The sequence below is a fragment of the Leucopleurus acutus genome (genome assembly GCF_964270905.1).
Source record: "Leucopleurus acutus genome assembly, chromosome: X".
In the NCBI taxonomy this organism is placed as follows: Eukaryota; Metazoa; Chordata; class Mammalia; order Artiodactyla; family Delphinidae; genus Leucopleurus; species Leucopleurus acutus.
In genome coordinates this window covers 8,376,932-8,402,053 of record NC_139148.1, presented here as the reverse complement: position 1 = coordinate 8,402,053, position 25,122 = coordinate 8,376,932, and the positions used below count along the sequence as shown (strand labels likewise).

The 25,122-nt window shown below is 44.2% G+C and overlaps 1 protein-coding gene across 2 annotated transcripts in view; it reads left to right on the top strand.

The window, feature by feature from the left end:
• The window catches only part of ARHGAP6 (Rho GTPase activating protein 6), a gene marked incomplete at both ends in the record, with an annotated part of 483,993 nt that extends 459,294 nt beyond the window's left edge, over window positions 1-24,699 (top strand). For both annotated transcript variants that reach the window (XM_082864811.1, XM_082864812.1), the window contains 4 exons: window positions 9,103-9,200; window positions 18,895-19,163; window positions 20,987-21,067; window positions 24,014-24,699. In XM_082864811.1, coding sequence (XP_082720937.1) covers window positions 9,103-9,200; window positions 18,895-19,163; window positions 20,987-21,067; window positions 24,014-24,699 — 1,134 coding nt within the window. The remainder of the gene's footprint in view (window positions 1-9,102; window positions 9,201-18,894; window positions 19,164-20,986; window positions 21,068-24,013) is intronic.
• Window positions 24,700-25,122: the final 423 nt, after the last annotated feature.

Genomic DNA, 25,122 nt, shown 5'->3' with positions numbered 1-25,122 from the left:
CCCAGAATTCAAACCTCTGGTCAGCCATCTATTTGCTACGTGATCTTGGCCCTATGCTTACCTTCCCTAAGTCTTCATTTTTTCTGTTGAAAACAAAAATGAGATGAAGCTTTACAGGATTATTTTGAGAATTAGAAATGACATCCTAAGGCACTTAGGACAGGAACTGACATATACTAGGGGCTCCAAAAGAGAGAGAGAGAGAGAGAGAGATCACTGCTATTATTGTAAGAAATTGATCAGGTGCCTGCCCTATCAAAGCACCTCCCGGTGTCGCCTTCGCAGTAAAAGCTACCCTCGCCACGCTGTGTAACACTGCGACCTACTCCCACACTTATATACTCCTAGCCTTTGTTCTTCTCTTTCTTTTAGCTCTAGCACTTATCACCTTCAGCTCACTGTATATTTATTTATTATGCTTGTTGAAAGCTAATAGAATGCAAACTTTATGAAGGCAGGGATTTTTGTTTGTTTTATTCACTGATAGCAACAGCACCCGGAAAGTACTTGGCAGGAAATGGGTGCTCGGTAAGTATTTGTTACAAAAACACACTGCGATAATGCATTGCTAGAGAAAAATGCATTTTTGTTGTTTGTTTGTTTGTTTCGGGTTTGCTGCCCATACTCCTTAGACTCCCCCAAACTTTAAATCAGAACCGTCCATTTCTGATATCAACAACTATCTAAAAACTGGAAAACGTAAAATGGTGCTCTCTCTGGGAACACTGGAAATAAAAGAGAAGAATCATGCATACGTAGAAATGGTCAGTGTTATCACCATGAGGCAGAAAGCGTTCACCGACTCAATCATGAACACATTCATTGTTGTGAAAGTTGTGGCTTCTGTAATGATGTCGGCAATGCCAGAGAAAATGCATCGTGGCTCTCAGAATTACTAAGAGCTTCAGAGCGGAGTGGAGAAAACAGTCAGCTCAGTCTCAGGGCTGATACCACTAGGCCTTCTTTTTTGGAGAGAGGGAAAGAGGAGAAGGCACCGCCCTTGTGGGCTGATGGAAAGTGCCTGCTGTGGAGGCGTGGGAACGCCAGCGCGTTCCCACCCTGCTGATTGGTCAGCCTGAGCTGGGGATCAGCATAGCGCACGTGGGAAATTTCGAATGAGAAGTACTGGGAGCAAGGGTCAGAGGCTGTGATGAGGGCTCCAAGCTCAGAAGCCAGGCTTTGCTCTGTGTTCTCTTCTTTCCCGGCACAAATTACATTTTCTTAAAACTTCTCTCACATGCCAAGTCAAAAGGAGTCAAGCAGTAATCCAGGGCATCGAACAAGAGACCACCCCCATCCAGATAATTATATACGATGTCCATTTCCCTTTTTATATAACCACTGCTTTTAAAATATCCACTGTCTGTGTGCCAGGGGTCGGGCTAGTCATTATGTCCATCATCAGCTCATTCGCAACTGCACCACCATTGCACCAGGAGCAAGCCAGGGTCGTTCGCCTAAGTGATGCGGCAACTGAGTGAATTATTTCTACGGTGTGATGCCTCCCCTCACAAAAGATGAGGTGCTTTAATGTGACGTCTCAGATATGGAATTCGTTTGGCTGGGGGTGGGCGGGGGAGAGTATTTTAACCAGTTTGAAAATGGCGCGGAAAGGGGACCTTCAACAGCATTAATCCCTCTGGACTGATCATAACACCGACCCACTTGATGTCCGGGCCAGCAGATGGCTGTGAGAGCCTGCTCACCTTGTCCCTGTCTGTAGTGACAGAATGCATGCACTGTAGGTGACACACGCAGTGTGGGAGAGGGGCAGCAGCTCTTCACCTTCCTCGAGTCATCCCCCATCACAGCTCCACGAGTCCTGGGCTCTTCGACTATATTTGTTCAATAATGCGCCCCGACTGCCAAAAACGCTGCCTCGCATGTATCAGGCACGTGAGAAAAATTTCTTGAACTTAACGCATTCTGGCCCTTTAAATGCACTGAGACCTCCTTATATAATATTAAGCCATCCTCCACCCCAGAGCTACACAAAAGTTCGAGGCTGGGCCTGCGCATGTGTGAGCCTTTGCTCCCATAAATAGCCAGTGATTTCTCTCGGTGTGTTTGTTAGCTTAAAAAATATATCATCATGACCTCCAATGACATTTACTTCTGCTGGGGACTGTTAGAGTTTTAAATGCAAAGCATTCTTCTTGGTTCAGTGCCAAGTGGTGGACTGGTGTGAAACACCTACACAAGTACAGTACAGTAGGATCGGGTCCTGGGAAGTGCTCTTTCAGATGCCCTTAGTGGTTTGTTATGGTGACTTAGTAAATGGAGAAAAGTCAAACCATTTTTCACTCTCTCTGGTTTATGGAATAAAATACATCATAGCAGTTATACCCTAGGCAATCATTCAAGGTTTCATTTTTAATTTGGTAGGGTGGATTTTAATTGTGACAGTTTTATTCCTTCATGTGTGCAGTGTTTACATTTTTTCTCTGAAGCAGGACGGTCCAAAGTTCTTTTGAGTTTTGAGATAGCATTATCCTTTGAAGGAATATATGAAAATCTAAGGAGTTGAGTCTCCAGATAAAAACAACCATAAATGGTACCGTTAGAAATTATCTAAAGTTACTAAATAGTTGACTAAAACACAGTAGATTTTTTTTAACATCTTTATTGGAGTATAATTGCTTTACAATGTTCTGTTAGTTTCTGCTGTATAACAAAGTGAATCAGCTATACATATACATATATTCCCATTTCTCCTCCCTCTTGTGTCTCCCTCCCACCCTCCCTATCCCACCCCTCTAGGTGGACACAAAGCACCGAGCTGATCTCCCTGTGCCATGAAACGCAGTAGAGATTTTGATTTGAAACAGTAAATTGTAAGGGAAGAAGCCCTTTGGGATGGGTTTGGTTCCTTCATTTCAATGTCCAGAATTGGTTGATTAAAAAAAGTAATGTGTTTTTCACGATCCTACTCCTTAGTTTTCATTTCACTATATACAAAATTCCAGAAGAAAAAAATCTTGATTATTGAGTCATACTTTTCATTTTTAGAGTTTTTCTGTTAATGGAAACAGTAGTTTGAGAACTTGTTAGAAAAATTCTGGTGCGCCTCAGTTGGGGAAGGAAATTTATCTTCCAACTCTAGAAATGAGTAGCAAGGAAATTTTGCTAGAGCCTGCCTGACATTGGTACTACTTATAAGTAGAGAGAAGCATCTAGACAAAGGCAACATAACCAGTGTACACCATGAAGACCAATAATTCTGGGTTATTTTTTATTATTATTTGTAGCCATTCCAGCAACATTTATTCAGCATCCATTGCGTAGAAGGCAGCACCCTACCCTGTGTTCTGGAAGCATATAAAATTGAGTGAGTGAGTGAGTGGGTGAAAGGGCGTGGATATGCAGGTAGGAGTTTCAACTGCAAGGTGGAGAACAATCAACTATAGGTGGTGGCAAACATCAGGATTTATTATCTCACATAATAAGAAGTCTGGGGGCACGATTTTAGCGGCTCACTCGCACTTATGCTCTCTCTGGTCCGCCATCTTTAGCTGCAAGAGACCACAGTCATTTCCAGCACCTCGTGCAGCCATTATCACATCCAGTGCCAAGGAGAGATGTTTTCTCTCCTGCATCTCTTGTCAATATGGAGGAGAACCTTTTCCAGAAGCTTCTATAAGACCGCCCCCCCTTAGGGTACCTTGGCCAGGATTGGCTCATATGATCTTGGCCTAGCTGTGAAGGAAGCCAGCTGACAGAGAACTGCAACCTTAGGACCCTCTCTCAGTTCCAGGTGGTCAAGTCAGATAATCCCTGCCTTCTGATGATGTGACCAGCCCAAAGACTTGAGGTCTGGCACAGGAGAAAAAGCCAAAATGGAGAAGCTACACAGAGTCTGGCTTCAAGACCATTGCAGTTGAGGGACCAAGAGGTCATACACTGTAACTCTAGAAATCAAGGGGTGGTCAAGAACGGAGACATATCGAGAGGAAATCCCATAACTTAGTTACCCACCAGAAGTGTTAGGCAAAAGAGAAGAATGATGTTTCTTTGCAAGCACACAGGATAAAAGGTGGAAATCAATGGCTGTTAGTCAAGAAAGAAATCTCAGAACAAACATTGACCATCTCCAAGTTATCTGCTTTTATTATTTTAAGTGTTTAACTTATTATTTTGTCTATGTCCAATAAAATCTGTAATTCTAAAGTCCTTTGCAACTAGTCAGGTACTTTCAAATTTGTTAGCCCTTTTGATCCCCATAACATCTCCATAAAGGCAAAGGGGACAGATAGGATATGCCCGGATTTTCAGATTCAGGAATAGAATCCTAAAGAAGCTGGTCGACGTGTCCAAGTTTATATTAATTATAAGCAGCAGAGCCAAAACGCGACCTCGGGAACTATCGATTCTTGGTCAGATATTCTTTCGACAGCATCCTAGTTACTGAAAAGGAATGCGTATGTCAGTGGCCTGCGTGGATATTTCTTCTTACTTACTGTAAGCTGATGTTTCTATTCGGCTCATTCCCCTGACTTTAGTTTCTCTATTAAGTATCTAAATGAATAGAAAATGAATGCTCATCCAATTGAACTGAGCCAGTAGTTTGAAATTTTTATTAAATAATAGGAAATGAAATGTGCAAATGTGGACAGAGATGACAGGAATTATTGGGAAGACAGCACTGGATGCTGTAGTATGAATATTAAAAGTCAGTTCCAGGCATCGTTTCAAATTCTCTACCTTCATTTTCCCACTGGTTCCAATTTTCGGAACCATTCCTTTATTAAAAAACAAAAACAAATGTGGTTTTATCATATGAATTTTGGAAGCTGCCTTAAATCAAAGTGGGCTCTAAATAAGCTAATTAAAATAATGGATTACGTACACTGTGGTCAGTCTTGCGTAATGCATAGGAAAATATTATCTACTCTTCCTGCGACACATGGGTCCACACTTTTAAGCTCTATTTTTTCACTTATTTGTAAATAGTGTCTCCAAGCCAAAACGGTGTCGTGGGTCTTTCGAAAAGAAACTGTAGATAGGTTTATAGCACTGACCCTTTCTATTTGCATTTGTTACCAAGTAAAGGTCACATACGCTCCAGAAAATAAGCCTCAGGAATTATAATTGGTTGGGAATAAAGCCTGGCTGAATGAGTAAAAACTCTGAATTGCAGAAATGATGCTATTTCTGCAAAACTTCATGGCAAGTTACTTTCCAGTAATGATCCTTCCTCTAACCTATTCTAATAATGTGTCTGAGTTGATAAGTTATCATTAGACACACCATATACTCTCAGAGAACTAATATTGTGACGTGTGCACCGCTCTGAAGGCCGTGCACTCCAGTTGTTTATTCTTAGTGGGGATGGATTGGTTCTTGGAGCAAAACTTTGTATTACATGTCTAAGCACAGGAAATTTTAAACCAACTGGACAAAAATAGAAATAGTCTTCCTAATTTGCTCATGGAAGATTCTTTTTAAAAAAGTCAATATATACATTTTTGGCCTATATTATTTTTTGCTTTGCTGTTCATTTTTTTTTTAATGAGTTCTCTCTCTCTCTTCTCATTTGCACCCTTTGAATATTACTTTTGGAAAAACTGATGTAATCAGATGTATCTGTTGGGTCATGTTGTTTGTCAAAATTATCAGTCTTTTTATTTATTTAATGTATTCAATATAGTAAGAGAACAGTCTCTCAGCCTGGACCTAAAAGTCCTGCCCCTTCTCTTCTCCTTCCATTCTCATTCCCAGGCCATTGCATTTGGTCACAGAGCTTTAAGTACCATATATATGTGTCCCCCAAATCTCTATGTTCAGGCCAGGACTCCCCTTTCACCCCAGAACTTTATTTCCGATCACGTACTAGATCTTTCCTCCATTTGGATGTCTCACAGGCCTCTCAGTCTTACACCAAAGCCACAGCCCTAATCTTAATCCCCAGCCTTGACCCTCCTCGCCCTGCAGCTTCTCTACATCAGTTACCAGCAACCCCATCCTTCCCGGTGCCTAAGCCCCAAACGTTGAAGTCATTCTCTCTTCTTCTTCCTCTCCCACTCCCTCTCCCTCTTCCTTCTCTCTCTTCATCCAGTCAATTAGCTAATGCTATCGTCTACTGTCTCCAGGATCTGGATATTTCTCATCCGCTCGCCATGCTGGCTCGGCCCCCCATCATCTCTCTTCTGCATGTATCGACAGCCCCCATCTGCACTCCTGGCTTCACCCCTTGCTTCCCTACAGTCTCCTAGCAACTCAGCAGCCAGAGTGATGACAAGTCATGTTAGTCCTCTGCTCAAAACTTCCGGTGGCTCCCCACCCACTTAGACTGACAGCAGAAGTCATTATCATGCAGTAAGACTGCACAACATCTGGCCTTGGTTACCTGACCTATACTTCCTACCGCTTCCCTTCTTCCTCTCACTCTGTTCCAACCTCGCTGGCCTCCAAACTGCTCCTGATTCAACATCTTGCTAATTCTTTCTTCCTTCTGCTCGGAATGAGTTTCTCCAATTCCTTCATCTGCTAAATTGTCAGTTTCTCTGACAGTCCTATTTAAATTGCAGCCCCGGCCCAGGATTCGTCACTGCCCTTCTTTGCTTTCCCTTTCTCCGTGGGATCCATGCTATGTTTTCTGTTCATTTGTTTCATGCCAGTCTTCCCATATTCACTGTCAGCTTCAAGGAGACATGGCTTCCCGTCTGCTGGGTTTGCCGCTGGATCCCAGCATCCCGTGCCTGGCGCTCAGTAAGCACTCACCAAATATTTACGTAACGAATTAAAGGCATGAGGTGGGGAGAGGTCAGAGTGGGAAGCGCAGCGCTGCTGAGGCCGCGGGTGTGTGAGGATGACTGCTGGGGAGAGGATGAGAAATACGGATGGAGGCAAGTAAGCGGCTTTGATCAAAAGGGGTTTGGATCAAGTGTCTTGATCAGAGCATTCTGACAGCCACATAGAGGAGAAATGTGATGTACAAGTTGAAGGAAATAGTACACAAGTTAGCAAGCTGTTGTATCAAAGCCTCATCAAGGGTATATCTTTCTTTTCAACTAAAAGCTCAAACCAGCTTAAGGAATTTGGGGGCTCGCACAGCTGAACCATCTAGAGCAGATGTGGCTTCAGGCGCAGCTTTACCTAGGACTCAAGTGATGTCACGAGAGCCCTTTACTTTCTCTCCATTGCTTGGAATGGTTTCTTCAGTCTCGGCACAAGCCTCAGGCCCTGTATCCTGTCCCTCTGAAGCCTCTGGGAAATTCTCACAGCTTTTCATTGCTTCTGATGCAGTCACATGCTCATCGCTCAGGCAACCACGGTAGTCTGGGAGTGGAATGATCATTGACTTAGGCTAGGTCACACCTCACCCTCCAGCTGGAGGTTGGAGAGCAGTTAGTTCTCCAGAGGGAACTTGGGGTATGACTGTTATAAGAAGAGGGAAATGAAGGCTGGTAATGGCCAACAGATGACCACTCCAAACGGGTAATGAACACTCAAACCTGGATCATTGCAGTTGGAATGGGAAAGAGAGGTAAGAAGTAACAGGCATCACGGAGATGAAATCAAGTAGATCTCCCAGCTCCGAACAGGGAGGGAAAAGGACACAGAGAAGCTTGAATCCGACCCAGATTTTGAGCTTGTGTGACTAGGGTTTGGCAATGTCATTAATGACGATTCAGAATGAAGTAGGAAGAATAGATTTATGAAAGGAGGAAAGCATTTTGTTGCTTTTTCATCCCCGTTTTTGTTAATAAAATTGCGTCCAGCTTCTTAGAGCTCAGGAAGAATTGAGTTCTGCAAGAGGCAGAAGGCCATTCTTCCACCAACACTCGTTCTCAGAAGACGTGTCCCCACAGTATTTAAGGGTCTTGTCTCCGAGCCCACATGTGAGAGAATCAGACTGAACATGTATTTTCCCTCAACAGTTGGAATTTCCTGTGGTTGAGCTACCAGCATCTACAGAGTAGAAAGCCATTGGAGCCGAGTTCAGTCTTTTCTCCCAGAAAAAACTTCTCCGTGAGTGATTTAGGATTGTAAGGTCATCTTCTAATGCACTGAGGATTAGGCTTAGAGAAACACACGAAGCTCATCTGTAACAGTCTAGTGAACGCCTCATCAAATTATGAAGCAAGAAACTTTTTTTTTTTTTTTTTTTTTTTTTTGCGCGGGCCTCTCACTGCCGTGGCCTCTCCCGTTGAGGAACACAGGCTCCGGACGCGCAGGCCCAGCGGCCATGGCTCACGGGCCCAGCCACTCCGCGGCATGTGGGATCTTCCCGGACCGGGGCACGAACCCGCGTCCCCTGCATCGGCAGGTGGACTCTCAACCACTGCGCCACCAGGGAAGCCCAGCAAGAAACTTTTAATTGTTGATAGACCAGGAGGCAAGAAAGGAGTGAAGGCCGGCACTGAATGACAAAGTGGCACGTGCAAACGTAGTAGTAAACATTTTTTTTTGAGTGTTTTCTATTTGCCAGGTGCTTTTCTAAGTTCTCAACACGTAGTAAGTCCTTTACTCACCACATCAGCCCTTTGTGGTGAGTACTCTTATTATCTCTAGTTTAGAGTTGAGGGCACCGAGACCTGGAAAGGTCATACACCTTGCCAGAATTCCCACACCCAGCAAGTGGAACTGGGACTCAAATACAAGCAGTCTCCGGCCCCAGGGCCCGTCCTCGATAAACTGATCCTATGTTCCAGAACTGCCCAAGACAGTCCTAACTTATGCCTGTTGTCTTGGCATAGTTCTAAATATGAACTCTAGAAAGTGTCCCCATTTGGACAGTAAATTACAAACACCGTTCCTCTTAACCGCAATATTTTGCTTATTGAAAGCCGAGAAAATGGCGTCTGAGCAACAGAGGTACCCAAGTGGTTAGGCTGTGTCTCCGGTCGCAAGTGGCGTGACAGTTCACCCCACTTGAATTGAACTGACTATTGAATATGACTATTTGGTAATCATCCAGTTTGTCCTAAGAACGAAACTGGCTGTATGGGTTGGTGTAGGTTTGGTTTTAACCAAGAGGTCACTCTGTTTTCTTACAACTTTTAAGGCACCCTTTTATATGCTGTTGTCAAGTTGCCAGTGACCGTAGTTCGCCTCCTTCTGGAGTGGTTTTATTTATGCCTCAGCATTTGGCCCCTGCAGGTTCCCCCGGATCTCCAGAATGAAGTACTGATGAGCCTGTTAGAGACCGATCCCGATGTTGTGGACTATTTACTCAGAAGAAAGGCCTCCCAATCTTCGTGAGTATGCCAGTTTTTCCATCTTCTAAAGCCGCCTTGGGGACTTCTATTTTCATTTCCAAAGAATTAGAAAAGTTTACATAACTCCACGCAGGGTGACTTGAGTGGAATTTTGGTGACTTCCTGGCAAATCTGATCGATCCACCTAAACAGAAAATGCTTGTCTTACCAATGCACTTACCAAACTAGAAACTGCTTTATGGGATTTTTCTGTTTCAGTTTTCTTTTTCTAGCCCCTTGAGGTCCTTTTGACTGTGTTTACTGGAAAAAAAAAAAAAAAAAAAAACCTACTAAATCACACTGGCAGGAAGCTCAGGAACTGACAGCGATGTGCATCAGTGATTCCACTGCTAGAATCCTAAAAACTCTGCTTAGGGGCCCCTAAGGCTGCGCCTGGATGCGTCTTACGTGTGTAACTTACCAACGGGACAGATGCATTAGCAAACCACAAGACAGGCCTCAGGCGAGGCCTCGGTACCCATGAAATTAGAGATGCTCACCCTCCTAACTCTCCCGCTCTTCATAGCTAGCATCCTTTTGAGAAAAATGCATGCCGGTATACACAAGCACCCATGTTTGCAGTGAGGGAAATACAAGCCTTGCTGTAGGCTACGGTTAGCCACCATTTTTCCCCCAAAGGAGAAGCACTGAATTTTCCCCTTAGTCAGATTTTATGATTTATGGTAACCATTTGCTCTAGAGGCAGAGTGTATGGGGGTGAACTTTAACAAAGCTAGTTACGGGGATAATATTGCGTCATGAACCAGGAGTGATGTTGCCACCATGACACCAAACCTTAAATTTGTGACAGGAAACGTTGTTTCCTTCATGAAAGTATCATCTTATGCTGTGCTTGTTAATCTACTGAATTTCAACAATTCTAAGACACATTTTCCCCCGTGTTTTATCATCTCTGAAATTGAGGTTAATCTTATAATCAGCGACATGTCTTAAATTAATTCATAGCATTTTTCCCCCTCTGAGTCATACATAAAATACTGTCATGGTATGTCTTATTCAATGGTATCTCAGAAACGTGGACACGTGTTAAATTGTTCTTTTGTATTGATGTCGAACGTGATGTACTAATTTTCATTTAAAACTATTTCAGGTATGTAAAAATGACATTCTTTAGAGAAATTTGGTGGAAAGGAATTGCACATTGTTTTGCTCCATGTCCTGTAGAACAGGGAAGAATTTTTAAGGGGATTGTCCTTTCAAGAGCAGTTTTAAAAATCCATTTCTGTGCCAATCATTATCAAGATAAGTTCTGCTTCAAGTAAGGCATTCTGCCAGGATTCAAACCCTAAGAGCCACGAGGGAATAAAAACGTATTCAGACTGTATACACGGGCTGGTATTTCATGGTCTTGCGTTTCATATCAGAGAATTGGGCTCGCTTAAAATGTTCCTAGATTCCTGTCATCAAGGTGGAGATTCTAATTTAAACAAGCAAAGGGCTTTTTCTTCATAGGAGATCTTGTGTCACCGGACTTTAAAGGAACTCACTTATTTCCCTCCCCTGTGCAAGAAAACAGACATGGCAGCCTTTCTCTTTGTGAATCCCTCGTTAAGCTGCCTTTAAAACACTTCTCTGTGGGAAAAACACACACCTAAAAAAGCCACTGATTTTTGACTTATCGAATTTCTGCTTTTATGTGACATTTTAAAATACATGAACATTATACTTTGAAGAATAGATGTTAGAAGTTATTTTGATGTGGTTTTCAATACGCTCTTTGCATGTAAATGCCAAGAAGTGAGCCTTTCTTTCTCTACTCTTAGGAAAAGAAGGAAGCGTACATGTTAAGCCCATCCCAAACTGTACAATGGTGCAGCGTCTTCTGTTCCCTGTCCCTGTAGGAATAAGAATTGTAAGGCCTAGGCAAGCTGACCCTACACCACGATCTTAGGTGAGTGTCAGGGCTTCAAGAAAAGGAAGGTAAGCTCACAGGAGCACTGGAGATGTCACAGACTAGCAGTATCGAACAGAAAACATTTGGAGGAGACTTTGGCAGTGAGGAGAAGCGAGTGTTTGGTTGTTTTCCTCTAGGTACAGGTCAGGTAGCAGCCCAGAAGGTCGATGATGTTACCATGAAGTGAAAATCCATACATTAGTAAATAAATGTTTATTTTTAATGGCCTCTTGAGGCTTGAAACGTCCTAACCCTCGCGCTGTAGGTAGTCTCTTCGTGCTTGAAAGGTGCGCTTCTCAAACTTCCCTATGCGTCCAGGTGACCAGGAGATCTTGTTAAAATGTTCTTTCTGAATCAGTAGGTCTAGGGGAGGGAGTCTGAGAAACTGCATTTCTAACAAGCCCCCCCCCCCCAGATGATGCTGTGATGCTGCTGGGCCATGATGCAAACTTTGAGTAGCAAAAGCTTAAAATCTCAAGGCATATTCTTTTCTTCTCTCAGTATTTATTTTATTGAAGTATAGCTGATTTACAATGTTTCGTTAATTTCTGCTGCACAGCAGTGACTCATTTATACATATAGATGTACATTCATTTTTGATATTTTTTTCCATGATGGTTTATCACAGGATACTGAATATAGTTCCCTGTGCTCTACAGTAGGACTTTGTTGTTTATCCCTTCTCTGTATAAATGCGTACATCTTTAAGGACTGGCAGACTTGTCGAAGGAGGCCTACAAGGGTGAAGATGCTACGTGCTGAGCCCCGGGTTCTCAGCCTTGCCTCCCGTTCGAATCACTTGGGGAGCTTGAAGAACAGCTCCGCCTGGGCACCCCCCTCAGAGATTTAGATTCATTTATTCCGGGGTGCAGTCTGGACACTGGGATTTTTAAAAGCTCCCCTGTGTTTCTCACAAGCAGCCAGGCTAAGAACTGACAGCTGAGAGCTGCCCCATTAGCTACTACGTATTTACTGTCATCCGGGGACTTGAGGTAGGTGATTTGTTACATGCCAAAGGGGTCTTTGTGTTGACAAAGAAGGGAACCAGCGCTCCAGACCATAGATCCACGTGGAGTTTCGATATCTTCTGAGAAGAGCACGGATTTGCAGGGAACTTTGTAGGCTGGAGAGGTTGTCAATAGGCCTGGATGTTTGGGGAGCTTGAATCAGGGCCTGGTCATAAAAGTAAATATGTCAGCTGGCTGGGGACACGATAAAGAGGCCAGCACAGAGGGCAGAAGCCCTTAAATAGCAGCGGTGCTTAAATCAAGAAGCAGCGGCAAAGAATTACAGTGATGATAGATCATGGTAACGACAGAATACAGTGGTGACAAATTAGAGTACCCCAAATGCCAGACAGTGCCGGCCACACTGACATGTCAATTATCCATCAATAGCACACCCTTCTATGATACAACGTGCTGGTTATGAGCTTTGGATTCAGAGCCACATTGCCTGAGTCCAAATTCCAGTTCCACTGCGATTAGCTGTGCGGTCTTGGGTAAAGAAATTCATCTCTCTCTGTCTCAGTTTCCTCATCTGTAAACTAGAGATAAAAAGTCACACTAACTTTATGGAGTTGTTCTGCTATTAGAATGGAATCTGGTTTTTAGAGAAATGCTTAGTACTTGTTAGTGATTATTATCACATTGCTTAGAATTTCACCATTCTGTTCATTTACAACTACTTACCAAAAACTCGGGTGTCACTAGATTCTACCTTGCTGTCCATGAGATAGCAACCTATGAAGGCAATATGGCGCGAGAGAACCCATCCACGTTAAGTTGTGGCACTGTCTTGAAAGGCAAAGCTCACCTGATGTGATTGGCATCAGGATGATGGCGTAGTTCTGGAACAGACAGAGGGGTGAGGGTGAAAGGCACTGAAGTTGGGAACATGACCTGCTCTCACCAGGCCAGGTAGATTTCTGAAGGGACTGGAAGCGATCGCGTTTGCAGGTCATGAGGTCGAGAATCTGGATAAGCTGTGGCGCAATGGGAATGGACAGAATTCTTGTTCCGAAGACCTTATTTAGTGAAAACTCAGCTACGAGGGCTATAAAAGGTAAGAATGGAAAGGATTTGCAGGAAGACCACAGAGTGGGAAGCAACAGTAGCTTCTAAAATGAACATCATAAGTGCAGTGATATGCACGAGCTGCCTCATTTTTCTCTTCCAACCCTTTGATTTTTTTTCCTGAAGCTTCTGTTCTTTGCCATCAGTTCACATACCTAAATAAGGTTTTAGATTCCTGTGCCCCACGTGGGAACTGCACAAGATTTTATCTGGAGTGGACAAGTAAGTTTTCAAAAGAGTGTCAAACCAAGAACGAGAACATATTCATCAAAATTTCTGTTTTGAAAGATGAAACATTTAGTGATATTTGGGAATTTAATGTTTTGCTTTGAGTCTTTTCCCTTCTTTATGTGCGACAACAGAATTGGGGGAGTGAGAGTAGGATTCAGTATTTTTTTCTTGTGCTTGTCTACTTACATTTTTGGCTTCAACTAAAATGGAATGCCAAGAAGAGATTAGAAGAGATTTATCTCACTAACAATGAAAGACTTCCAGTTTTTTAATTGCTTGTCTGGTATATTTATTAGAATTATGTGCTCTTTTCTTCAAAGATACTTAAAATAGACCCTCCCCCTTGATTTAGGGTTGTAAGGTAATAGGGGATGAGAATGGAGTCAAAGAGGACAAAGTATGTTAACACACAGGCATTTGCAACAGAACAGAAGTACATTATCGTGGCAGGGCAGGGACTAGGGTGAGGGGAGTGAGGTGCAGATTTTAAGGGTGTGTTAAAACGGTCATCAAAATGGACAATATTGAAGTGTAGTATTTCTTAAAAATCAAAGTGAACACCAAAAATCTCTGATGAGCAACATATCAAAACATTTTAAAAGACCTGGGCGAATTCTAACGTCCAGGATGCTGGCTTTATCTCCTGGTGGGAGTTTGGATCCAGGTCAGCGTTTCTTTGGAGCAGGGTGCATTTGTCCCTAGGATTCTGCATCAGGGATGCTTTGCAGAACTGAGCATGATGAATGTGAAAATCGTCCATACGTCCAGAGCTACTGTGGCAGTGGATTCCTTTCCTGGTACCGTTAATAGTGTCCGAGATGGTTATGTGCTTTGAGTTCCAACAGACTGAGGTTTACCCGTTCATGGCTAAGCCGAGCATGAAGCCGATGCAAGTTCGAAATCCCCAAAGGTGTTCCTCACTGGGGTTGCTCAGTGAGGGGCTGGGCTGGCCGCTTCCGGTGATTGAACCGGAGTTTTCCGTTTATCCACAGAACAAGTTCTGTGCCTCCGGCTGCGGTACAGGCCTGCCCACAGTACCCTGCCAGCGTGTTTACACCCTGACCTGGAGGGACCAGCTAAGGGTGAGAAAGTGATTCGCTCTCCACGTCCATCTCATGCTTCTTTGGTTGGCCGAGACCGGCCATGCATGCTGTGGATGGTCCCGGGGCTTTCAGGTCTCCCGGGAAAGCTCTCCATTCATGGAAGCAACCCCATGTCAACTGGCAGTGTATCCATCCGCTCAAATCCATGAAATTCCAAGACATAGAAAGAGGGAACATTTTGTGCTTCTAAACGATTTCTCATCTAGTGAATCACTGGTTAGGATAAATAGTTTAGATAAATGCATGAATATTTTATTGCCTTTACTCGGAGTGTTGAATTCAAATTGTCTTCCTAGAGTAGAATCATTTCAGAGGCAAATCTTAGAGGAGACGTCGGTGGTTGCTTGTCTCATTGTCCAGAGGGAGGGTCCTGGATTTGTTTCCGATTGATTTAATGATAAAGCGATGGAATGACACTAAAACGTTTTAAAACTCTGAACTGCCGATGTTATAGTGAGAGTTCTGAGGCGTTTTATTTTGTTTATTTTGTTTACTAATTGGTGGGCTGTCGTGTGGAAAGACGGTTCTTGGGCATGGGCTCTTTAGGCACGTTTGGCCACCATCTTATTGACCTCTGCCGAGAAAATAAAATGAAAAATAGGAAATACTTTAAACATATAAAAGGGCCCACCAACTCTAAGCATAAAACAAGCGTTTTACTATTGATTTTTAATCATTTTGAATAGTATTTATGAAACAAGTTTTAGGAGTCTCGACCCCTAATGCCGGTACTGCTAGAAAGACATGTCATTTTGATATCTCCTCATTTCTTTGGCTCGTCTCTAGACTTGTGATCAGAAACAAGGAGAGTTGTTAACGGTAGCTTAGTCCAATTTCTGCCACATAACGGACTCTATATAAATAGCAACTTTTGTGCTTCTCTCAGGCCAAGGGGTTACTTCCCATGAGTGTATATACCACAAGCTGTTTGCCATGGGCACTCAATCAGTTTCCGCTGCCACGGGCAAGTACGCTGGCCGGGAAAAGAGGTATCACCTCTCGTGGGGTGTCCCCACCTGCCCGTGTCCCTGGCTGTGACCCCAGCCACCCTGAGGAGGTTCGTGGTCCGTGTCTGCTTCATTCACCTCTACCTCCAGGGATTAGCTCTAGCCACCTCCTGCAGTTTCTCCCCTGATTGGGGCCGCAGCTGTGGTGACTTTGGTGGGTGGACTTAGGAGCATGACACAGAGGAGCGGAGAAAGGCAGGTTGGCCCCTCCTGCCCCCCCTCCCCTTAACACGTTCTGAGCCATCACCAAACGACGTTCAGTTATCCGGATCCTGCAGGACCACCACATTTACCCCCGCTGCCACTATCTGTGGTTTCCCTCCTGATTTGACTCTTACTAGATCCATAGCTCACGGTCACATCTGTGGGTTGAGGGAAGGCAGGTAGGTTTGGTATCTGGGGTTCTCAAACTTCCCCAAGCATCAGAATTACCTGGAGGGCTCTTAAAGCCCTGCCCCCAGAGGTTCCCTTTCAGTCAGCCCAGCCAGCTTCATGGGCTGAACCCCGTACTCAGAAGGAGCACCCATTTGGCTTAGTGATCTGCTCTCACCATCTTGAAATTCTCATCATTTTTTTAATCTTAGGGCCCCGCATGTTCATTTTGCCCTGGGCCCTGCATATGGTGGCCAGTCTTGTCAGGAGGTCCAGAATGGAGCTTGAGAATTTGCATTTCCAACAAGTAATGCATTTCCCAGGTGATAGCGATGCGGCCGCATCAGAACCACTGAGTGAGGTTTTGCAGAGTCAGCCCAAAGGACAGAGGAAGAGGACAGTGGCTTTCCACCTCTCCCCCCCCCCCCACCTCACCTCTGCTGGATCAGATCCCATCACAGCCATGATCATGGAGGAAAAAACAATGTGGCAGCTTCAGTTATTTTTGTTATTGCCGTTATTGTTCTCTGTTTTGTTTTAACCAAACTGAATGCTCTCATGAAGCATGCTGCCTTTTTAATACCCCCAGCGACATGGACTTGATTTCCCTGTCTGTACACCAGTCCAAAAACAATGTATTGAAGCAGCTCGCAAAAATATATAAAGTGGAACAATATCATAGTAAGTAACTTGAAAGGCCAGGGAAAGGAAAGCAGTGGAAAGAGTGATAAGGTAAGCTGAAGTTGGGGTGTGAAACACACAAAGGCTTCACACAAGCTCCAATACGCCAACTCGAGTGGAGCCCCAATTCCTCAGAGCCTTTTAGCGGTCATTGCAAAGAGAGATACATTCTTTATTTCATGACCCGTGTTTCTATGTGGAGAAATAATTTTTACCTCCAAGTAGGTAAAAATAACCTGCTTGCCTGGGAGAAACCCAAATGTCCCTAGTACTGAGACGTTCAAGAAATTTCTTTCATGAGGTGTTTTTCTTTATGCACATAACTGTCGGCTGAATCTGCAACTTATAATACTTTGCTTAATATATGCTCTTCTATATGTTTTGTAAGACAGAAGAGCCAGCTATGAGACCGAACTATTGTGGTCTCCATGAGCTACAATACGACCTTTCCAAAACTTTCCTCCTATTGTAAAGGGACCAAAAAGCATTCGAAGCCCTGATAGTTATTTTGTTTTGGCAAGTGAATTGACTTGACTCTCTTTAAAACAGCCCATAAAATAAGGCTTTATGTGCCCACTCTTATCGATATAACACTATGACTTATTCTTGCTGAGTAGACATAAGACATTTTCATTAATGAATGGAAAAATGCCAACTAAACAGGGAAAACAACTGAAATTAGCCCAGCAATTTGATATCTAGCCCTGGTCAGAACATAGGACCCTGATTCTGAGCTGAGCTCTGTGTTGCTACCAATTCAGCACGTTCGTATTTTTCTCATTTTCATAGTAAAGCATCCTCAGCGAGAGTCGAACCCCATGACGACAGACAAGTGTCCGTTTGGTTTGTTTTGTGTCCCCTCCACTAGAATTAGGGAGGGTTCCCCCTTTAATTAAATGGTGGAGGTTAAATCGTTTTCTTCCCCCACTTCCCAGCAGGAGTAGTAAGTTCCTTTTATTTTTCCTTCATTCACTGGAGGCCTAAAGTTTCGTGGTTGTCCTCTGGCTCTTTCCCATAAGGTTATCGGTCATCGGTTTAAACAGGAGGCAAGGAAAGGACTGTTTATTCCATGTGGGTAAGAAATTCCCTCAGCTGCCTCGGTGACAGGGAAAGCATGACACAGCTGCTGAGATGCTTTCCCCTGGCACTACCCCCTGCTGGAGACCACCGTGAAGCTAGACCCCCTGAGAGCGTCCTTCCTCCGTGTTGCATGCACAGAACCCTTTGGTCAGGAAAGCCTTGCTCGGGCATGGGTTTGCCTTCTTTAAGATCACAAAGGATTTGTTTTGAAAAATTAAACCAAAAGAAAGCAAAGACAAGTAAAGAGAAGTGAAGTGGGGGAGCGCGGTGGGGGGGAACAGAAACGGGTTTGGGAACTTGTCATCAATCTGTGATCATTTCCCTTTAAGATGTCAGGGCCACTGTTTTGAGGAAGGTAGAAAATACAGATGTTCCCAGGTAAGACTTTCAACACTCTTGTCCTGTTCCTGATGTTCTCATCTTCCTGTTCCGCTCACTGTCTTCACGGTTATTTCTGTTGCTGTGACAACTCATGCACATATAAACCTTAATGGATATGCTCATTAGTACGCTTTATATCAACTTGTAAAAGCACTAGTGCCTTGTAGAGTCTTTTTAGGTGTATTTAAATACTATGGACTCTAGTGATGGTCATATATTTATCCTTTTAGCCACCGTTTTAACCATGAAACAGTTATTCCCACCAGCGTCGTCATCGTCATCGTCATCATCACATCAGCAGCATCATCGTTGTTGTCCTCGTCCTCAGGAAGGATGGATTCACTTACACTAAGTATTTGGGTGCGGGGAGGAAAGGTGTCCGTAAAGCCATAATGAACTACACGTAAAGTTTCAATCATAGTTTTAGCTGAATTATTTTTAATTCAGGATATTGAGGAAAGTAAAAGAGTTATCTACAGTTTTTCCCTACTTAACAGATAGTGAGCATCAGACTTTAATTTTTAAATCGAAACAGGGATTGATCCAACAGGCATTTCAGTGATGCACCTTGGAGAAGACAGGCATCCATGTGTTTCACCCTCCCCCGCCCCACTTCGCCTTGCTGGTTCCTGTAACATCTGTTGGGTTTTACTGCCATCTGCTGGCCACTTCATAGAAACGCTTTCACCTTATTGACACAGGAGTCTTGGAACCTTGCTCAGAAGCTCTTTTTGTTTCAGCCCGTGTCCATGCATTCTCCTCCTGTCCTGTGTGAAACCGTCGGACTGTTTGAATCTGATCGCTCATTGTTAACACACTCACGCGCCTGTAATTGTCTCCCTGTGCCAGAAGCCCTGACATGCTGAGGTCGGAAGTTTCCTTTTCCATGGGAGGAAGGCATTCGTCCACAGATTCCAACAAGGCCTCCAGCGGAGACCTCTCCCCTTATGACAACAACTCCCCAGTGCTGTCCGAGCGCTCCCTGCTGGCTATGCAAGAGGACGTGGCCCCGGGGGGCTCAGAGAAGCTTTACAAAGGGCCAGAGCAGTATGTGCGGGTGGGCCACTTGCCATCTTCGAAGTCGAGGGAGAGTTCTCCTGGACCAAGGCTTGGGAAAGGTAACTCCACCAGTGACTTTGATTGCATGTGGCCTGATGTGGGTGATTTGGACCTCCTCTCCATCCCTTCACCATTTCACGTTTCTCTAATTCAATGAGCATTTACTGAGGACCTGCCAAACACCGACTCTGAGTCTGAGTCCCTGCAGACCCAGCTAGCTGGGAAGCGGTCTCAAGCTCTGACAGCCCCTGACATTCCCAGCTGACTTTTCTGCTCCAGCATCCGAGGAACTTTATGTGTCCTGGCCTGTGGGTTGGGGGGCGTATTTGTTAGGCTAAGATGTCACCGAACCATTGCTGTTAACTTTTATAAAAGGAACAAGCTGAACTTACTGTATAACAAGCTGGCATGTTCCAAAGAGGTCTACATGGGAGATGACGTTTTTAGGCAGAATCAGGTTTCCACGGTCAGATACATTTGGGAAATATTGGATTAACCAAGCTAACGGTCTCTCTACTGTACAAGTTCTCAAACTCTTTAAAGTGCTAGTGGGCACCATGCATTTCCACAATGGGAGGGAGGGTATGGGTTGCAGCTTTTCTCAAATTCATTTGACCACCGAATGTTTGGTTCTGTTCTCTCCCTCCACAGAGTAATTCCTCAGGGTCAGGACTCAACAGGATACTTTTAAAGTAATAATTGGAAGACACGGTACAAATTCTTACTATTTTATCTCAAATTTATAGTTTAATCCGAAGAGCCACTCTGAAAGGGCTTTTTTTTTTTTTTTTTTGGTGTTTTTAATCAGCAGTTTTTTTAATTTTACAAATATTCGTGTCAAAATGTTTTTTAAATTTACCATGAAAACAGTAACCCATGTTCCCATCAGGCATAAAATTTATTTTTAAAATGCGAGAGTACTTGCCTCATCTGTAAAATGGACTCAGGGTCATCTCTTCAGGATTAAATGAGAGAATGCGTATGAACTGCGGAACACAGGGAAGCATCCGGTAGACGTTTGCTTCTAGAAATATCATTATTATCAGAATTGTAGTGAGGATTAAATGAGACGGTGAAAACACCTAAGATAGTGCCTTAGGCTGTAAATATTTACAGACAGACTAAGGGGATGTATGAATAAATACATGCAGGACTGACTCTTTTGCTGCCAGATAAAGAAACTATAACTATTCCTCTGTCTCTGTGTTAATGCGGTCAGAGCTGTTGCCACCCATCACAGTTCTACTGGTTTCCTATTGCTGCCGTAACAAAAGACCACAAACTTAGTGGTTTAAAACAACACACAAATTTATTATCATACAGTTCTGGACATCAGAAGTCTAAAATGGGTCCACAGGGCTGTGTTCCTTCCGGAGACTCTAGGGAACAATCTGTTTCCTTGCCTTTTCCAGCTTCCAGAGGCTGCCTGCATTCTTTGGTTCCTGGCCCCTTCCTCCATCTTTAAAGCCAGCAACGTAGCATCTTCTGTCTTGCCTCCCTCTTATAAAGACCCTCGTGATTACATCGGGCTCGCACGGATAATCCAGGATCATCTCCTCATCTTAAAATCCGTAATTTAAGCACACCTGCAGAGTCCCTTTTGAATATAACATCTTTACAGGTTCTGGGGATCATGACACGGACATCTTTGTGGGAGTCCTTATTCTGTCTACCACAGCCATCATAGAGAAAGCCTTTTTGTAAATCTCAAATGGAATAAGCATCTTGAAAGGCAGGTCTGCACCGTATTCTGCCTTGTGTCCATCACAATCTCGAATATAGTACTTTGAGCAAAAGAGATGTTATAAACATATTTGTCTATTGATTTTTTGCTCTTCAGTTTGATTGTGAGTTACATCCTTTTTTATACACTTCTTCCTAGACATGGCAGAGGAGGCTTTCAATATCTGGGGAACTTGGCATTCAACATTAAAAAGTGGATCCAAAGACCCAGGAATGACAGGTAAAGGATACTTTTTTAAAACCGGTATTTCATTTACTTTTTAAGTTAATTTCCTTTCATTTTCACCTTACTATCATCGTATTACATGCTTGTCAAATATTGTTTGGAAAATGCTGGAAACAGAGAAAAAGGGGATAAAGCTATACTTATCCTTTCCACCAAAGTACATCAGTCTTTGACTTTATTTCGTTTCATTTGCAGGAGTTTTTAAAGATAGTTACAGTCATTCTGTCTGTGTACCTTTATGTGATTTGTTTCCCGTCCATTCTCGAGTTATTTTCCATTATTATTGTTGAGAGCCATGTAGTATTCCAGATGCATATTCGTAGTTTAGAGCCCAATGCTGGGACAATGAGTTGTTTCCATTTTTTTATTGATGTAGTAATAAGTCATGATGTCAGGGACCTCTTTTATGGAACTTTTTTTTTTTTTTTGGTATTTCAAGTTATTAACAAATTCACAAAATTTCAGAAAGCCAGTTACAAATCCAGAATAGTAAAGTGGGGGACTTCCCTGGCGGTCCAGTGGTTAGGACTCCAAGCTTCCCCTGCTGAGGGCCTGGGTTCAATCCCTGGTTGGGAAACTAAGATCCTGCAAGCCGCGTGGTGCAGCAAAAACAAAACAAACGAAAAAACAGAATAGGAAAGTGGGTCCAAAATGATGAACCTTTTCAAGAATTCAGAGGTGCAGTCACTTCACATTGCACAGAAGATGCGTTGTCTGATGCCCCATGAGCTGTAGGTGGCAGTGCCATGTCACTGCACTGTCCGTGTCACTCGAACCTCATTCGTATTGCAAAGCACTGCGTTTGCATTTTGGCTTCCTTAAAGAGCAAACTTGTATTATTTTCATTGGCCTTTCTTTCTCACCAGTGTTTTTTCATTTTTCTGTTGATCAGCTGAATTTCGCCCACTGATTATCGGTTATGTCATTGGCTATTTGTGTGTGCTAGTGTCTTTAAAATTGCTTCTTACAAACTCTTCCTATCATAAAGACGTTAACCCTTTGTCCACTTTGTTTGCCACTGATATTATTATCCCTTGCAGTTTTTTCCCCTTTTTGGATATCTGAAATTTTTTAAATGTTTTACGTAAGTAAGTCTATCACTCTCTCTTGTTGTGAATTATTTCACAAAATTAATCTTTACTTTTACTTAAGCGTTGGAGAGTCAGTCATCTATGCACTTTTCCCTTTCATAGTATTCCATTATTTTAACCCTTAATTCTTTAATCCATCTGGAATACATGTTAATGTATTACATGAAGCATGTAAATTGTTTGGTTTTATTGTTTCTCCCGAATGTGTGTGTATGTATGTATATGTGTGTGTACATGTGTGTATATGTTCCCTTTCTCATTGTTTTGTAACACCTCCCATATTACAGTTTTTTTTTTTTTTTTTTTTTTTTGCGGTACACGGGCCTCACTGTTGCGGCGTCTCCCATTGCAGAGCACAGGCTCCGGGCGCGGGCTCAGCGGCCATGGCTCACGGGCCCAGCCGCTCCGCGGCATGTGGGATCCTCCCGGACCGGGGCACAAACCCATGTCCCCTGCATCGGCAGGCGGACTCTCAACCACTGCGCCACCAGGGAAGCCCATATTACAGTTTTAAAGCATGGTACATTTTTAATTTAATGGCCTCTAATCCAGTTTGAGTACTGATCCATTATCTAACTACATCTCATTGTATCCCATGAAGTGCTTTACTGCCTTTCCCCCCAAGGATAAAGTATTCCACGATATTCTGCTCTGTTTTCCTTCACTCTTTCAACTCTGATCTGTGCCTGTATAAATGCTCATATGCCCCTCTCTCCCCAAAATGATCTGCTCTCTTTCCCTGCCTACTAAAAAGAAATGAGAGGACAGGGCAAATCCATAGGAAACAGGCAGCCTGGGGACATAGGCCCCAGGAACTGCTCGTTTGCTTGTGAAATGCACTGTTTTGCTCTCCTTTCAATTTCCTGAGGAAAGTTGTATCAGTTAGGGAAGGCTAACTGCTGTAAGAAACAGCCGCTGAATGTCAGTGGCTTAACCTCTCGCAGGCTGATTTCTCCCTCACCGCCCAGTCCACTGTGGACTGTGCAGGGCGATTAAGGGTGGGAGTGCTCTGTTCCACAGAGTCATTCAGGGGCTCAAGTTCCGTCTAGCCGGTGGCTCCCCCATCCTCAGAGGCTGGAGTCTTCCGTGGTTTTTCCATCCTGGGCTAGAAGTTAAAGGAAGGGAGCAAGCAGGAAAGACTAGGAGTGCATTTGGGTTTTTGTTTGTTTGTTTGTTCATTTTTTTATTAGACCAGGCCTAGAAATGGCTCACATCACACCTCTGCACATGTGTTAGCCAGACCTCATTTATGTGGCCCTCCTGACTGCAACGGAGGCTGGGAAATGTCATCCAGTAAGGAAAGGGGACGATTTGGTGAACAACGAGCCAGTCTCTCCCACAGTGGAGGTGGTGGAATGTACACAGCGGCAGCTGTCTTCATTATCTTCTGGCACCAGATGAGGCACTTTTGATTCATCTCATTTATTCCTGCAGCTTTAATTGACGCAATAGAAACGTGGAAACATTTATGTCTCCTCTGGATTGCAAGTTGCGCTGAGCAGGAAGGGAATGTTCCTTTCACCTTCTAGGTTCAGAGAAGTTTTCATAACCACGCAGAAGGGGGCTTTCCTAAGACATAACTTAGGGCCAAGGACTATCCGGTTGCATTTGACAGCTAACCTGTCAGAGTCCAGGCATCTGTCTTTGGAGCTGCTTCGCGAATTGCGCCAGTAACCAAAAAGCGCTGCACGTGTCTCTTACTGGGAGGTCTTTCACTTTAGGCAACAACAACTAAGCGTGTCAGCACTTCTTCAGTTTTTGAAATTGGCAGTAGGAAGGAGATAACAGGGCATCCCGACCGGGGCTCTACAAACCAATTCCATTTCTCGTCCTTCTCTCCGGCTCCCAGGTTCCTACGGAGACATTTTTGAAAGCAGCTCCCTCCGACCGGGGCCGTGTTCTCTTTCGCAAGGGAACCTGTCCCCAAACTGGCCCCGGTGGCAGGGGAGCCCCATGGACCTGGACAGCAGTGCGCAGGTCATTGGCAGGACTCAGACCACGAGCACCATCGCCGAGTGCAGGGCGCACGCCCCCGTGGCCCGCGTCTGCAGCACGCCCCCCATCAAGGGCGGCGGGGGCGGGAGGCGCGTGCCAAGGCCAAGGCCGGAGCCGTGCTGGACCGAAGACCTCGCGGAGCGCGAGCCGGAGGCGGCCTGGCTGCAGAGGAGAGCCAAGCCTCTGCACCAGAGACCTGCAGAGGGTGCCAGGCGCGACAAGAGGCCTCCTCCTCCGTATCCTGGTCCAGGGAAGCAGGCCCTAGCATCGGCCCAGCAGCCCGCGGAGCCGCCGCTGTGGAGGCCTCAGAGGCCAGAAGGAGGCTCGGGAACAGCGTTGGAAGAGGGAATCCAAAGAGCCGAGCGAGAGCGTCAGGCCGCCCAGCAGAAAGCGAGCAGCGCCTACCCCAGTCCCGCCGGCGATCGGAACAGTAAGACCTTGGGGGAACCCAGCTGGCTCGACTGGCAGAGGGAGCGGTGGCAGATCTGGGAGCTCTTATCCACCGACAACCCCGATGCCCTCCCGGAAACGCTGGTATGAGATGAGCCCTCCACGCTCAGCCCTCACGTCCCAAACAGCCTTCTTCCACTCCGTAGGGGAAAAAGTGGGGTTGGACAATTGGGCACTTACTTGTTTTTCTTCTTTTACACTTAAAAACAAATAATAACACGAGAAAAGTCAGTTCACTTAAAGATATAGAGCACTAGGACCCTGGCCATTTATAATAAGATTCTATTGCATAGCCAGCCTTCAGAAAAAACAAAACCAGAAGTGGATGCTAATATCCAGTCTAAAAGCTATTCACATTGGCTCTGTATAAGATAAAGCTCTTGCTTTGGTATAGCTTAATTGTATTTATGTGTCTTCAGTTTTGACTCTTGTATATTCTGTAACAGATTATGTATGATAATCCTATATGTTATATTCACAGAAAACAGAAGGAACACATTTTTAAATCACTTA